The sequence below is a fragment of the Ascaphus truei genome, chromosome 18 (genome assembly GCF_040206685.1).
Source record: "Ascaphus truei isolate aAscTru1 chromosome 18, aAscTru1.hap1, whole genome shotgun sequence".
Taxonomy (NCBI): Eukaryota; Metazoa; Chordata; class Amphibia; order Anura; family Ascaphidae; genus Ascaphus; species Ascaphus truei.
Window position 1 is genome coordinate 3,438,972 of NC_134500.1, and position 15,644 is coordinate 3,454,615.

The 15,644-nt window shown below is 40.4% G+C and overlaps 1 protein-coding gene across 1 annotated transcript in view; it reads right to left on the reverse strand.

The window, feature by feature from the left end:
• AGBL1 (AGBL carboxypeptidase 1) overlaps positions 1-15,644 on the reverse strand; it is a 256,469-nt gene that overhangs the window by 194,595 nt on the left and 46,230 nt on the right. The window contains 7 exon segments of the mRNA XM_075575203.1: positions 3,358-3,505; positions 3,973-4,111; positions 6,323-6,410; positions 8,995-9,143; positions 10,243-10,332; positions 10,621-10,704; positions 12,235-12,803. Of these exon segments, the coding sequence (XP_075431318.1) occupies positions 3,358-3,505; positions 3,973-4,111; positions 6,323-6,410; positions 8,995-9,143; positions 10,243-10,332; positions 10,621-10,704; positions 12,235-12,803 (1,267 nt within the window).

The window sequence follows — 15,644 nt, forward strand, 5'->3', positions numbered from 1 at the left end:
AGTGATCTCCGTCTGGGCACATGCCGTCACGGCACCTGGGAAAGACCCTCCGCTCGTCCTCACGGTCAAGGTGGAAAGCCCCTGCACGTAAGGGCCGTCGATAACGCCACTCAGTCCAGCTGATTGCCGATGGAGCGCCCTCAGGGACCAGAGCAATGGAAGCCCTCGTCGGGCTGGTATGTCGAGTGTCCCAGCCACAAAGTGAGAATGGCCGTAAAGTGAGGATGGCCGTAAAGTGAGGATGGCCGTAAAGTGAGGATGGCCGTAAAGTGAGATCGTGCGTCACTTAAATGATGCTAAAATCCACAAATGTTCACAGAGGTTTGGAAACGACTCAAAATGGTATTTAAGCACGTAGATTATGAACAGAATTACTGTGGGGGCTATAAAATCAATCCAACGCCAGGATAACAAGAAAAATACACAAACACTTTTATTATATTTAAATAACATAATAATTTTTTACTATTGTTTTTCATTTATATGTTATTTAAATATAATAAAAGTGTTTGTGTATTGTTCTTGTTATCCTGGCCACAACTGATGGGGTTAAACCTGATAAACATGGAGGTTGTTAATGACTTATTTATTCACACATATGTGTGACATGGATATTCTACAATTCGATTGGCTAATTATGCTTTTGTATTTGACCTATCAGATGTGACTTTAGGGTATATATATTTCCGAATTCTGTGTAATTAATATACCTGATGAAGTAGCTCACGCTATGAAACGCGTTGGATTGATTTTATAGCCCCCACAGTAATTCTGTTCATAATCTACGTGCTTAAATACCATTTTGAGTCGTTTCCAAACCTCTGTGAACATTTGTGTATTTTGGCATCATTTAAGTGACGCACGATCTCACTTTACGGCCATCCTCACTTTACGGCCATCCTCACTTTGTGGCTGGGACACTCGACATACCAGCCCGACGAGGGCTTCCATTGCTCTGGTCCCTGAGGGCGCTCCATCGGCAATCAGCTGGACTGAGTGGCGTTATCGACGGCCCTTACGTGCAGGGGCTTTCCACCTTGACCGTGAGGACGAGCGGAGGGTCTTTCCCAGGTGCCGTGACGGCGTGTGCCCAGACGGAGATCGCTTCCAAAGGCAGCAAAGTGGACATCCGTTGATCCAGAAGTGGCTGTGTGTCGTTTGCTAACCAATGTCTATGCACATGAAATGCTGATAAACTTCTAATCTGATGTACGCAGATATCTTACCATAACTAATATATATATATTTTTTACATACTTCACTATGTGCGTTTGCGCTTTAGTTTTCTTTGTATTTCAGTTGGTTTAGGGGTGCTTCTCATCCCTACAACATAGCTGCAGCTGCAGACGCCCATTCTCAATCCTGAGGTTGTTTTTTCAACTACTATCACATAGGTGGTGAATGGGTTAAATATTATTATTTTACACTAGAGGTGTATAGTTGCTATATTCGTTTGTATTCTGGCTGCTAGGGGGCCTGGCAGTTTCCTCCATCCTGATTGGCTGCATTATCCAGCAGCAGCCAATCAGGAAGAGGTGTCAGGAGCCTGGGGGTGGGGCCAGGTAGAAGAGGCTACACTACAGCATGGGCAAGAGAGAGTGAGGTTGTGTGTGTCTGTGTGTCCTGTGTGTCCTGTGTGTCCTGTGTATGTCTGTGCTGTGTGTCCGTGTGTGTGTGTGTGTGTGTGTGTCTGTCTGTCCTGTGTGTGTGACTGTGTGGGTCTGTCTGGTCTGTGTGTGTCGTGGGTGTCGGTCTGTCCTGTGTGTGTGTGTCTGTGTGTTAGTGTGTCTGTCTGTGTGTGTGTCGTGGGTGTCGGTCTGTCCTGTGTGTGTGTGTGTGTGTGTCTGTCCTGTGTGTGTGTTAGTGTGTCTGTCTGTGTGTGTCAGTGTGTCTGTCCTGTGTGTGTCTATGTGTGTATTTGTGTTTGAGAGAGATGGGGGGATAGAGAATGGATCAGGAGGGGGAGAGAGAGAGTGACAGGGAAGGGGAGGGAGAGAGAATGAGAGGGAGGGGGAGAGAGAATGAGAGGGAGGGGTGGGAGAGAATGGGAGGGAGGGGTGGGAAGGGTGGGAGAGAATGGGAGGGAGGGGTGGGACAGAATGGGAGGGAGGGGTGGGAGGGGTGGGAGAGAATGGGAGGGAGGGGTGGGAGAGAATGGGAGGGAGGGGTGGGAGAGAATGAGAGGGAGGTGTGGGAGAGAATGAGAGGGGAGGTAGAGATAATGAGAGGGAGAGAGAAAGAGAGGGAGGGAAGATAGAATGAGGAAGGGGAGAAAAAATTCCAGGGGGAGGGAATAAGAGGTAGGGGAGAGAATGAGAAGGGGAAGAGAATGAGAGGGGAAGAGATAAAAAAACAGGGGGGGGGAGAGAGAAACAGGAGGAGAGAAAAAAGGGGGGAGTGTGTAAGAGAGAGAGAGAGGAGGGGGAGTGTGTATGAATGTTAGAAAATAATCTATTAGGTGTAATATTGTACTTTCTGGGTTAGGTAGATAACAAAATTCCAAAAGTTAATTTGTGAGGGATGTGGGGGGGGGAGGGGGAGAGGGGGGGAGGGGGTTGCAAGTCTTAACGTTACCTAGGGCACCATATACCCTTGCACCAGCCCTGGTTACAATATTGCCAATCCACTCTACTAAACAGCATGCCAGCAGGATACAAAGTACACATACAGTACTGTGTTCCGCTGAGAAAGATGCAGACCTGAATTGTGTTTGTGTAGCACTGAATGGAGCATCGCACATTCTCACACAAGGTGGGGTTGTAAACACAAACCAGTGATGCTCAGATACAATGAAGAACAAGTTTATTCAGTGAAACAGACACAAATAAACAACGAAGATCTATCAATTGAGAGACAAAATATTATACGGTTGATATGCTGTATTGCTTCCCTGTTGCTTTATTATGTAAACTGTTTAGCTATATACTTTTTTAGATACTATAATGCAGTAAAGAAGTATTAGCATTGGCAGCTTTATATAAAGTCCAATAATTATAAGGGATTCTTTCTTTTAGCTAAATTTGAAAGCAATACATGTTATTCTAATACATTTGCGTGGTCCTAATGAAGTCGGAAAACACACCACATAAAACCTTTTCATTCATACAGTACGTGCATTAACTTACCATTCCCCAACTCCTCCCCAGATTTGTATAACCATATCCCATATTGCTAACTGAAGCACAAAATTCCACATTATCCAAAACTGGATACGTTTACCCAAAGTTAAACATTCCCTACACAACAAGATATAATATCTTTCTATGAATACAATATTCACTTGATAAAGCTGATTGGCGGAGATAAAAACGTGTATTTGGTAGTTTATATCAGCAAATTACAACGTGGCTTACTTACGTATCTCCTGGACACAGGGTTCAGATGTAGGCCTAGCCGTGATGGTGACCAGTGGACAGGGATTCCCACCCAATGTGTGACATAGTGTCTGCTGCTTGAAGTAAACCTTCTTGGAATTGTGCCTTTCCTCTAATATCTGTAAGTGGGACTGGGGAAGACAAGAAAGGATCGGTGAGAATACATGTATACTACTTCTAAGGTATTTATTTTGCAAGTGTTGGGGAAAAGCAAGCGTTTTATTGGCGAATTAATTATTTAAAGCATAAGCACTTCAGCCCTTTTCTGTCTGAAAAGCAACGTATAAAAATGGCTCTGAGCGTTTGCATTGTAAAAAAAACAATTCGCCAAAAGGAGTATTAATTCCACACACTTCTTTTTTTTTATAAACGTTAGAATTAGTGTGTTACACACATGCAGGTATTTTCAGCAACTTCGCACTTAATATTCTTCCCTGAAAGACATTCGGATGGAGTTAGTAATAGGGACATAACAGTATTGTGAGAGATTACGTTGGTTTGGTATTCTAATTTTATTTTGTAGACTGAATTGACACAAAACCCATTTGCTATAACTCCTTAAATCACAGTGAAGGAATCCGAAACAGCATCATCTTACCATCAGTGCAGAGTAAGTGTAGGGATAATGGTAAGCCATGTAGCAAACATCATCGCTGTGCGGGAAAGAGATCGTGAAGCTGAGTGTGTAATATCGACGTCTTTTCTTTTCCCCAGAAGCCCGAAAGCAAAAGAAGTTTCTAAAAATGCACAAAAAATAAAGTTATGAGAAGCATAATTCTCTACTTCACTTTTTGCGTTATTTTTATATATATATATATATATATAAAAAAAAATTTTTTAAGATCGTTGAAGCAAAATTTGAAGTGATTTTTTTCGCTTTTGCTTAGTTTAATTTTTGTTTAATAGATTTTTAAAAAATACATATATAGAAACAACTTTGTTCAAATTCAGACGCATTCACGAAAAGTCAAACGTTTGCAGAAGATTCAGACTTTGTCTAAAAGTGTGCCCGGCTCTGAAAGTGACACACAGTTCCCTGCCTGACTTCCTATTGGGATCTCTGTTTGTATTGTGTAGATACGGATTTCCGGTGAGATTGTGCATGTCAGGACACATAACAGCATTGTGACCATTTCTCGGATTTGAAACCAGGGTGGATACTAACTTGTACTAAAGAGTATATTTCTGTCAGGCGGCACAACTTTCTTCTGAGTACGTGAATAGCTATTATATTGCACTTTACAAATAAGCCTGGAATTACATAGTATCCAGTGGTACATTTCAAACAATTTTCCCACACAGCCCCAATTATGTTGTTGCTTAACTCTCTTTTTAAGAGTATTGTGTAGAAGTTTTTGCCAAATTTCCCTCTCTGTTACACGACAATACAAAATGAACTGCGGTGGGGACAGTAAAAGCTGTAATTGTGCTTTACAGTAATCTCTGCAGTCTTCAGTGTTTCTTCAACCTGTAAAATGGTTGCAGTTGTTAAACCAAATAGAGAAGTCTGACAAGAAGGCATGAATGCTAATGGCACATCACATTATTTTATGGCTTTTCTACCAAGAATCTTTCTTAAAACCATGAATTTTACAAACTGGTACTCAGTCAAAGAGCAACAGATGCAGCTGCAGACACCTGGATATTACTGTCAGTCTTGGCGCGTTGTAGATTTTAAGTTGAAATAAAAGGGTGTCAGGTATATAATACAAAAAAGTATTATTATTATTGTTAAAGTATTTGTGATGGACTATGAAAGCTCTCTGGAATACACTCAGGAAAATGATATAAAGTAAGAGACTCAAATGTAAGGGACGTGAGTAATTATCCTAATGCAGTTACACAATATGTATATACATTGTTCTCACAAGTAGAAATAGTACTTGTATACCAGGATGAAGCAGTAAAGCCTTATCCAGTCAAAGGCTAATTACTGAGCTAGTGCTTCAAACCATAAAAGGCGAATTATGAGACAAAATAGCTACTTGTCCCATCAAGGCACTAAAATCATTAATCATGACTTTTCTCACAATATCTACTGAAGTAGTTTATTTTTTAGCGTAAATTCTAGGTGTTACTTCGGCATTTCTGTCTCGCAGTCGCAGGCACGTAACTTAACACGAACCCTTGTGAGGAATTTCATCAAGAGCATCCGATACAGGATACCCGATCCTAAGTTTACCCTAAAGTTGGCCCCACCAACTCATAGCCACTTGCCCTTTGCTAGCCCAGAGTCCAAACAGATGTACATGAAAGAGTATGAGCATACATGGGTCTGTAGTGAGGAACTCTAGTACTCATTGGTAGTCTTGGATAAAATGAGATTCTGTTGCAGTTATTTAAAAACTTTTAATGGGACATCACACGTTTCTTCATAATGTAGTTAACTGTACATGAGAAGAGATGAGAAGAGATGGGCAAATGAAATGCAATCTAACAAGTGAACAAACAAGAATAGAAGTACGCCAGTTCAAAAACAACAATTATGGTGCTGGTTCTTTAATTATCAAGAATGATTCTTCACAAACATCATGCAATTAATGCCAATGTCACATGTATAAATGTATGAGAGACTACTATGTCCGTATGGATTACTACTAGGAGAAAATGTTATTTCGACTCTTCTACACAGGTAACAGAAATCCAAAAAGTATGATTAAGGCTATCCGAAATATCACCAGTTAGACCCAAAAACATTATGCCCCTTCACAAAACATACGGGAAACTCTTATTATAAATATGGTAGTGGCATTAGAAGTTGCTTGCTACATAAATGATGTGATGACCTGCAAAGTAGGATAATGCAAGGTTTATTTTATGACGTTTTTGAGCAAACAGTGGAACAAGAGATACAGTACTTTGTACCATATTTCCAAGAGGCTTTAAAAACGTTCGTCATCATAAACAAGCAAATGTACCTTAAGAGTATATACTACTTGGTCACTTACTTGTAATAACAGATATCATGGCCAGCCCTCACCCAGCAGGCCTTTCCATTAAGAGCTTCTTTCATGGAATACATAACAGGCTGCATTCCTACAAAGAAAGCATCATTAATGCATTAAAATACCTCTGAATTCTGTTTATCTTTCAAGTTTATCCAAAATAAAATATAAAGAATTTAAACTAGAAATTGATAGCAGAAAAAACACATTATTGACTGTAGAAATCGCTATGAACAATATACAGATACATACAGATACACAAAGACAGATACGTATACACAGAGTACTATTGAATATCCCGACATTAAAGCTGCAGACCAAGCAATATCCTACATGTGGGTTTTTTTTTTTTTTTAAATAAATCAGTTCTGTAATATGAGAAAATACTTGTAGCATTTTTTTTAAAACCACTCAATGACATTTTTAATGTATTGTAATGTAACAAGCATTTTTAGTTTCTATAGCAACCATTTACAAAGTCACATCCCCTTCCTCTTCTGAGTGAGGCTCTGGCACACCCCTTTTTGAGCCCTGCCCTCTCTCTAGCAGTGCACCAATTGTATCTAGTGACTGCCTGGTGACATGATCTTCCCCACAGAACTTTGCATCTTTGGTCCTCTTCTGCTGCACTGACAGCCATTTAGTGAACCCCCGAGCCGAATCTTCGCCGATCGATCGCTGGAAAACAGATCGATTGGCAACTTAGCTAATTACTTATCTTTGTGTGGATTGTATTGGGGGGGGGGGGGGGGGGGGTGGAAACGCCAGCTTGGACGGCTGCTTTAAAAAACCTACTGCAATTAAGAAGCAAAAAGCGAATCGTTCACGTAATTAAGTAGTATTTTCTCCAACAACAGGTGTGCAAGAGTGGATCATGAATACTGTATAGTAGGACTGTTCATTCTGAGAGGAGTATCACTTAACTCACCACCAGCCCTTATTAATTAAAATAATTGGAGCTGATCATAAACCTACATTTCCCAGTAAACACAAAATGTACTTTTATTATTAGTCTAATGAATCAGATGAGGAACAGACATTGTTTTTGCATTACAAATTAGCAGGATAGTGACACATTGTTTTCTCTAGTTTTTCATCGAGGAATATTGCCGCATATTTAATCTTTAGTCCGCTCCTGTCTCTAACTTCATTCAAATAGCAACTAATGTTAATTAGTTAACATAGCTTCATTCCGTTTGAGAATGTGGAATGAACAAAACGCTAAAGAGATATGAGGGATGGAAAAAACAAAAGTATATAAAAAAAACCATTCGGTGCCAGTTTCATCTCACAACATCAATGTCCCCCGCCCAATCCCGTTAAACGCGCTTACTACACGACAACGCACGTTAGGTAACAAAACCGCAGCCCTCCAACTGCTAGTGATAGAGATGAATAGATCCCGTCACGGGATAAGCAGCCAGCAGAGCTCGGACTACCAATGGAAAACTGTATTTATTTATTTAGAAAATGTGTTACCAGGCAGTAATACAGTGAGAGTTCCCTCGTTTTCACGTGTGTCCTGGGCACAGAGTTCTGATGACAGATACATGCTTACACATACATGGTTATATTAGGTGAGCAGGGTTATACATTATATACAAGACAAGGGCCACAAACAGGGCAGCTTTTCAGGATAACCTTGCTTCAGCACAGGTGCCCCATCATTATGACTGATCCACTTGTGCTGAAGCAGGGATATCCTGAATATCTGCCCTGTTGGTGACCCTGGAGGACGAGGTTTGGCTGCACCTGTACTACAGAGATACCTGCTGGCATTTGCTCATTTTTGGGTTGTTTAAAAATGGCCGCTGCTTTATTAATATTTTTCAAACCAATAAAAACAGTGTACTGATTTGATTTACTCAAAAAATATTTGGCTATTAGCTAAATAAATAAGAGAAGCAGAATGAAGTTTATGGATTTAGTTGCATTCTGCTCTTCATTGAAATAGAAAGCTGTATTGATTTCAATGATACAATTGTCAGACCAGAGTTATAAATGAAAGATGATCACAGGCGAAAAAATGAGCCACCCCAAACAACGCGGGACTTTAGTTATTTTTAAATATATAACTTATTGTAATAGAATAACTAAATGGTTATATAAATACCAGAACGCCACAGCAACTTGCGCTATATACAGAGCAATATGGATACATCAGTAAGAGAGACTTGCGCTATATACAGAGCAATATGGATACTTCAGTAAGAGACTTGCGCTATATACAGAACAATATGGATACTTCAGTAAGAGACTTGCGCTATATACAGAACAATATGGATACTTCAGTAAGAGACTTGCGCTATATACAGAACAATATGGATACTTCAGTAAGAGAGACTTGCGCTATATACAGAACAATATGGATACTTCAGTAAGAGAGACTTGCACTATATACAGAACACTATGGATACATCAGTAAGAGAGACTTGCGCTATATACAGAACACTATGGATACTTCAGTAAGAGAGACTTGCGCTATATATAGAACTATATGGACACTTCAGTAAGAGAGACTTGCGCTATATACAGAACTATATGGATACTTCAGTAAGAGAGACTTGCGCTATATACAGAACTATATGGATACTTCAGTAAGAGAGACTTGCGCTATATACAGAACTATATGGATACTTCAGTAAGAGAGACTTGCGTTTGCCGCTGGTGCTTACCATAATTAAATTGGCTGTTCCCCTTTTCACAGTTGATGACATTAAAGCGATAGGAACCAGCGGCTCTCATTGCACGGACTTCAAAATAGAACCACTGATGATGCTGATCCGTATTAACATCTGCATTCATGATCAGATCATATTCAAACCTGTTACCGAAACAAGACGGACTTATTATCCCGAGTCTCTACAAAGAATTATTTTATCACCAGCTCACAAACCACACTTTTCTCTTTGCCACACTCTGTCTTATGTACCTTATTTATTTATTTTATTTCAAAAAAATGTTTTACCAGGAAGTAATACATTGAGAGTTACCTCTCGTTTTCAAGTATGTCCTGGGCACAGTTGTGATGACAAATACATGGTTACATTAAGTGAACAGGGTTATACATTCTATACATGACATTGCATGCACAGTTACAGATAATATAGATTACAGGCGTATGAAACAGCTCCAGACCAGATTAACATGCGAGACAGCTTTAGTTTTGAAAGAATTTAGACAGGAGGCGGCTGTGAGAGTCTCCGGTAGACTGTTCCAGTTGTGGGGTGCACGGTAAGAGAAGGAGGAGCGGTCGGATACTTTGTTGAACCTTGGGACCGTGAACAGTCCCTTGGAGTCAGATCTCAGGTGATAAGTGCTGCGTGTGGTCGGGGCGAGGAGCTGCATTTATCCTTCTGATACTATGTCCGTATTTCGTTGTTATACAGCTATAGGTGGATTAGCAGGTTCCCATGACATCCACTCATACATTTTGATTCAGAAATGGGATCAAGATTAAACCTGCCACCTTATTTCCCGTAAGTAAAACAACTATTAGAAGGACCAGAAGCCATAAATCATATAAAGTAGACGTATCTCACATTATACATCTACTTCATCAGATTTAAATTGAAAATGGACAGAAATCCATCAGAGAATCCCAGGAAAGAATTGCAATATGATATAATGAGAAGCCCAAGGAGATACTGTGTAGCGAGTAACACGATGAAGGACCTGAGAGGTTTGAAAGCTTGTAACATAACTGCTTGCTGGTCAAATAAAAGGTATCACACCCCCCACTCCCTCTCCCGCCTTTGTTATTACATGGAAGAAAGGACCAACACAGCTCCCCCCCCACCTTCTTTGCTTTATAGAGTTCAATTATGGTCAAATGATGTGTCCAAAAGGAAGTTCTGCTGCCTGCTGTTATGCTTACCCCAGTAAGTCCAAGAAACAATTATTAGCACGGTTGGTTTACTTACTCACGCACTTGAATAACTTTACGGAGATTTCCTGATTCAAATTTGGAATAGAACTTTAAACAGCCGATGTCCTCAGGACTTTGTAAGACACTGAAAGAGAAAGTACATATTACCAATGGTCATCAATAAAATCAATGGAATTGGTATTTTTCACCAGAAATACATGCATAGCTGTACAGTGTCAAATACCCATCATTTGGAATTGTGTGTACCAAATGGCAATTTAGTGTCAATGATGTACAGTAGACTCCATTGCCCGCCATGAAGTTACTGAGCAGGGAAATGTACAGATAAATAGTCACACATCATATGTAAACCTACAGTACTGGATGCTACAAGGAAGTACAAACAAAATATATAAATGAATAAGTAATTTACCGTGGGTTGTCCAGGTCAAACACGACTCTGTTGAGAAGGTCACCAGGATTTAAATGGCGTTGGATATCTTCAAAGATTTTGGCCCTGGAAATGCAATATGAAGAATATGTGGGCAGATGCCAGACAAAGTTTATATCTATACATTGTACAGTAACTACGAGGGGGTTTTACTATATTCCTGCATGACCTTGCAATCAGCAAAATGGAGCCGCTCCCTGTTAAGCTGGTGACAGGTGGGAAACGGGTTATCCTGGATCAAAATCCAGTGCAAGCTCCTTGTGATCAAGAATGTTTGGCTTGTGCCACAGGTACAATTAAAAATGAATAGGTTTGTGTTAAAAAAATAAATAAATTAAAAAAAATTAAACTATTTCCCAGTTACATTTACATGTTGCCACCAATGTATCTCCTAAGAAGGTATCAGAATCCGGAAACAAATTTCCTCAGAAAAAAATGAAACAAATAAATTAATCAAAGATGCAGGAAAGTGATTTCCATGTTCAGATTGATGTAAATATAGCGATGTACATACATATAGAGGAACCACGCCCCCCCATATTTTGTGTTAGGGAATATCAGGAGCAATATAGAAACAGAAAGAGAGATCAGTTATCCAAAACACCACTCAATAATTATGTCAATCATAATTATTGGAGGAACCTCAGCACAAAAGCGGCTCAAAAGAAACCTAATTATAGCTTATTAGGCAGGGAAACAGACAAATTAAGAAAGTCATAGCCAAATTAGAGCAAACCATTGCTATAAAACATGCTAGCTATAGAACCGCAAAGATCAATGATCCGGTGAAAGAGCCAGTGGTACCGTACTTACAGTACAGTTTCCATTGTGATAATGAAATCAGTTCAAAGGCAATGCTAGTTAAATGGTACATATGAATACTATATAAATGGTATTATCGCAGTGCTATAGTTGAGTAATTATATACTACTGAAATTTGCAGTGTTCTTCACATACCCCAGGAATTAGTAAAGATTTGACTGTTTACAAATACATATCATATTCTCTGCAACCATTATCACAGTAGTAATTACTGTTGCAGCAAACAATGAGAATTCATAGTTTCATTGTTCAATATAATTAGTCCCCACTGAACCAGACACAGTATGTTAAGTTAAACTTAAAGGCGGAGAGATTTAAATATGACGATACGTGCAAATGTTAAAGGAACGTTGATGTGATAGAAAAAAAGCCTTAAAACTTCATCAAAGGCTTCATTACACAAGGCGACACAAATAAGTGTTTGTATGAAGCGGTGACTTTCTGAATTAGGAAAGACTTCTGCTTTATAATACAGATTGATACATGGAGGAGAGCAAAATCAACGCAAGAGTTTGCAAACTCTGCAGCGTTGTTACGGGAAAAAAATTTGGTAAGGAGATGGTCACGCTTGCCCCAGAACACCCTGCTGTGCAACAGCTCACGTGGCCAAGAAGAAATAAAATGAATGTAAATCTTTCAAAAAAAAATAAATGAAAATTGTTGCATTTAAAACATCATTTGTCCATTGACGCCTAACTATCATATCATCGTCATCAGTTCAATTTACTTCTACTTGTGACGGCAGCCTGAAAATAATGCGTTAGGAAGAATCACCTCTGTGATCCAAACTTCTTTTCCGTTAGGTTTTGGGAATAGGGTGGAGAAGAATGACCCCAGAAGTCTGGAAATGCCAACACTTTGTAATCTGGAACGGATTTTGTTTTCCCTGAATTTGCCATATAGATTTGAGGGTCATGGAAAGGTATATTTTCTTTGCATTGTCCCAAAAGCTGAGTCGCTATGCCGTGGTTTTCAGATGCACCACCATCACTCTGTCTCATTGTGAACGACTTAACACAATTATTCAGAAGTGAATTGGACTCCCCATTCATCGCACAGCCGGAGCACGGACCTTCTACACTGTGATTCTTTGCACTGGTTGTTGGACCTGGTTTGCAGCTGGGTTTGACTTCCAAGAGACACGTTCCATCGGATTCTGTTTCCTGCATTTTTTGCTCCATATGAGTGATCGGAAGAAGTCTTTCCCCAGCAGTATGTCGGTCATTTCCACAGAACGTTTCCGTGATTCTCTCACTGAGTGGAATGATTTGGGAGTTAGCATGTGGTGGACTTGGAATATTCCCTGTAGGATTCGGATCTTCTTCAGTCTCAGATTGCAGGTCCTTTAAGAAGTCAACAAAGTGAAATTGTAGGAAGTTTGCTTAATTATCTATCAAAGATAAGTATTTATTTATTTAAGCTTGAAACCCCCATAGGGCCCTGCTCTACTTTCTAAGGCAAGCTTTGCAATCCCCTAAAATAGCACAACAGTTACACGCAACATAAGAAAAGTCACAAAAAACATAAATGGCAAAGGAAACAATTGTTAAAATATCTAAACGTGTTGTGTTCTCAATACATCTTGTTGTGGTAAAAAGCACAATGAGACAGCACATTGGACAAAAGACTTATTCTGAAGGAGATACATGATAAAAAATATAGAGACAGTGCCATAAAACAAAAACTAATTTATATACAAATTATGGGGTAGCTAGATTAATGGATCCGTTAATAAATATTGTGTAATTAATGGACCAGACAAACAGGGAAATCTATAAACAAAAACATACATCGAAAACCGCTGACACAAGAATCCATCCGACATTTCAGCAGTCAGAAGCAAAGATGAACACAGAAATATTAACCAGAATCATATATTTATTTACCAATGGTTGCGTATAAAGCAAATCAATGCGCCACAGGCCTGTATTGGGTTAATACAGGGCTCCTTTCAGGATATCGCTGCTTCAGCACAGGTGGTACAGTCTTTGACTGAGCTGAAGCAGGGATATCCAGAAAACCTGACCTGTTGGGGATTCTTGAGAACTGGAGTTGAGACCCCTGGGTTAATATGTATTACTGTGTAAGTTGCAGGTATGTTCCAGCACGCGCTGCCCTTACATGTGAGTTTGCAGTAGGATTCTGAAGGAGAGAGAAGGATCTTTTTTCAGAGCAAGTATTGTGGAAGGTAAAGATAGGTATAATAAATGGATGGAACACGCACATTACTCACTGCCACAAGGATAATCTACTAAGAAAACATCTTTTAAATTAAAGATGCAATCCCATACATCACATTTCCTAGCACTTTACATGAGACTCTGAAGAAGAAAGACAGCAACACCGACCTGCGGCCCTAGAAATAATCCGGAGTGGGGGTTACCTTCTCGAGGAAAAGGAACATCGAGAGAAATATGCATTCAGTAAAATGAATGCAGGAAATGACCAATTATGGTTTAGAGATCTGTATTAAGGGGTGTGCACCAAGTACCACTATATGTGTCTCTGTAACAGGGACTTACGTCGAAGAAACGGATGGTGTCCTTAATTGAGTTATGGATTTAGGCCATGATCATAGTGCAGGCGCGCACGTCATCGCACCGCAAACAAACACGTGTGTTCCTCAATGAGGCCACCCATAGTGCGCGCGAGAGCGCAGAGCGACTGCGTGAGCGAATATTGAAAATACATTTCAAATTGTTTTTCCGTGTTAGGGCCGCGTTATGGCCACGTCATGTGAGCGGTTCAGCCAATGAGGATGAACCAGCCACGTGTCGCGTCCGCCACGCCTCCTGATCGCCTCACAAAGCCTAGTACATGTTTCGCGCACTTGCGCGCATGCACGTTAATCGCAGCCTTATACAGCAAAGGGAGAGAAAGAGAGTAGAGGATATCGAGTGAGGGGTGGGAGAGTGAGAGAGAGGGGGTTTGAGAGAGCGGGAGAGAGGGGTGAGAGAGTGAGAGAGAGGGGTGAGAAAGAGAGAGAGAGATAGAGGGGTGCGAGAGTGAGAGAGAGGGGTGAGAGAGTGAGAGAGAGTCGGATGAGAGAGTGAGAGAGAGGGGTGAGAAAGAGAGAGAGAGATGGGGGGGTGAGAGAGTGAGAGAGAGGAGAGGGGTGAGAGAGTGAGAGAGAGAGGGGGGTGAGAGAGCGAGAGAGAGAGAGAGGGGGTAGAGAGAGAGAGGGGTGAGAAAGCGAGATAGAGAGAGAGAGAGAGAGAGAGAGAGAGGAGGGTGAGAGAGAGCAAGAAAGTGAGAGAGAACGAGAGAGAGAGGGCTGAGAGAGAGAGAAAACAAGGCAGATGGACTGACCACTGTGGAGCTGCATCGGCAATAATCACAAGACAGTCACAGGAAAGTGTTTGAGACGGACATCCAACAATTCAATGCGTCTATTGGTTGGGTGTTAATAAAGCTAGGGGCCTATTTGTACCTGCTATCTTTGGATTGTGGGTGGTATACAAGAGGGGAGTGAAGCTGCAAGTGCTGCATGAAGCAAGTTTAATGTAAACAGATAAAGGGGATGGTCCTCGCTCAGCTATTTGGTAGAGATTTTATTAATACGTACTAGAGGGGAGCTGTGAGGGAAAATAGGATTATATATGCACACAGATTTACAAGAGTCCCTCTATAAGCACTCAACCTCTACTGAGATAACTTAAAATGAATAATTTTATTTATCAAGAGAATAAAGAAGACGACGAATGGTGAAACCTAACGATTGGGGAGCTATGAATCTACCTCTGCCATTGGTATTAATGCTTCCAAATGGCGTGGCCTTTCCTGATTAGATCCACTTAGACCATATATGGTAGAGGGTTAATGTCCATTGAGATCGTACCTCATCATATTAAGGGCATATATGCAGCCTGTAGACTCAGTACATTATCTAATGAGGTTGAGTGCTTATAGAGGGACTCTTGTAAATCTGTGTGCAAGTTTAATGTAACGCAGAAGAGTGCAGACATTATTATTGAACACTTAGGTCACTTCTGCATGTCAAGCCTAGAAAATAAATCCGAGTGGTCCTAAAGCGAAGAAATATGCAGCACCCTCTACACTCTCATTAGCAGATGTAAGTAAATACCGAAAGAGAAGTCCACGTAACGCCTTTACATACCCCAAAAACCAAAGCTGCCCCTTCACTAATGTCTGAAAGCAGAATTCCAAACTAATTGATAGAAACA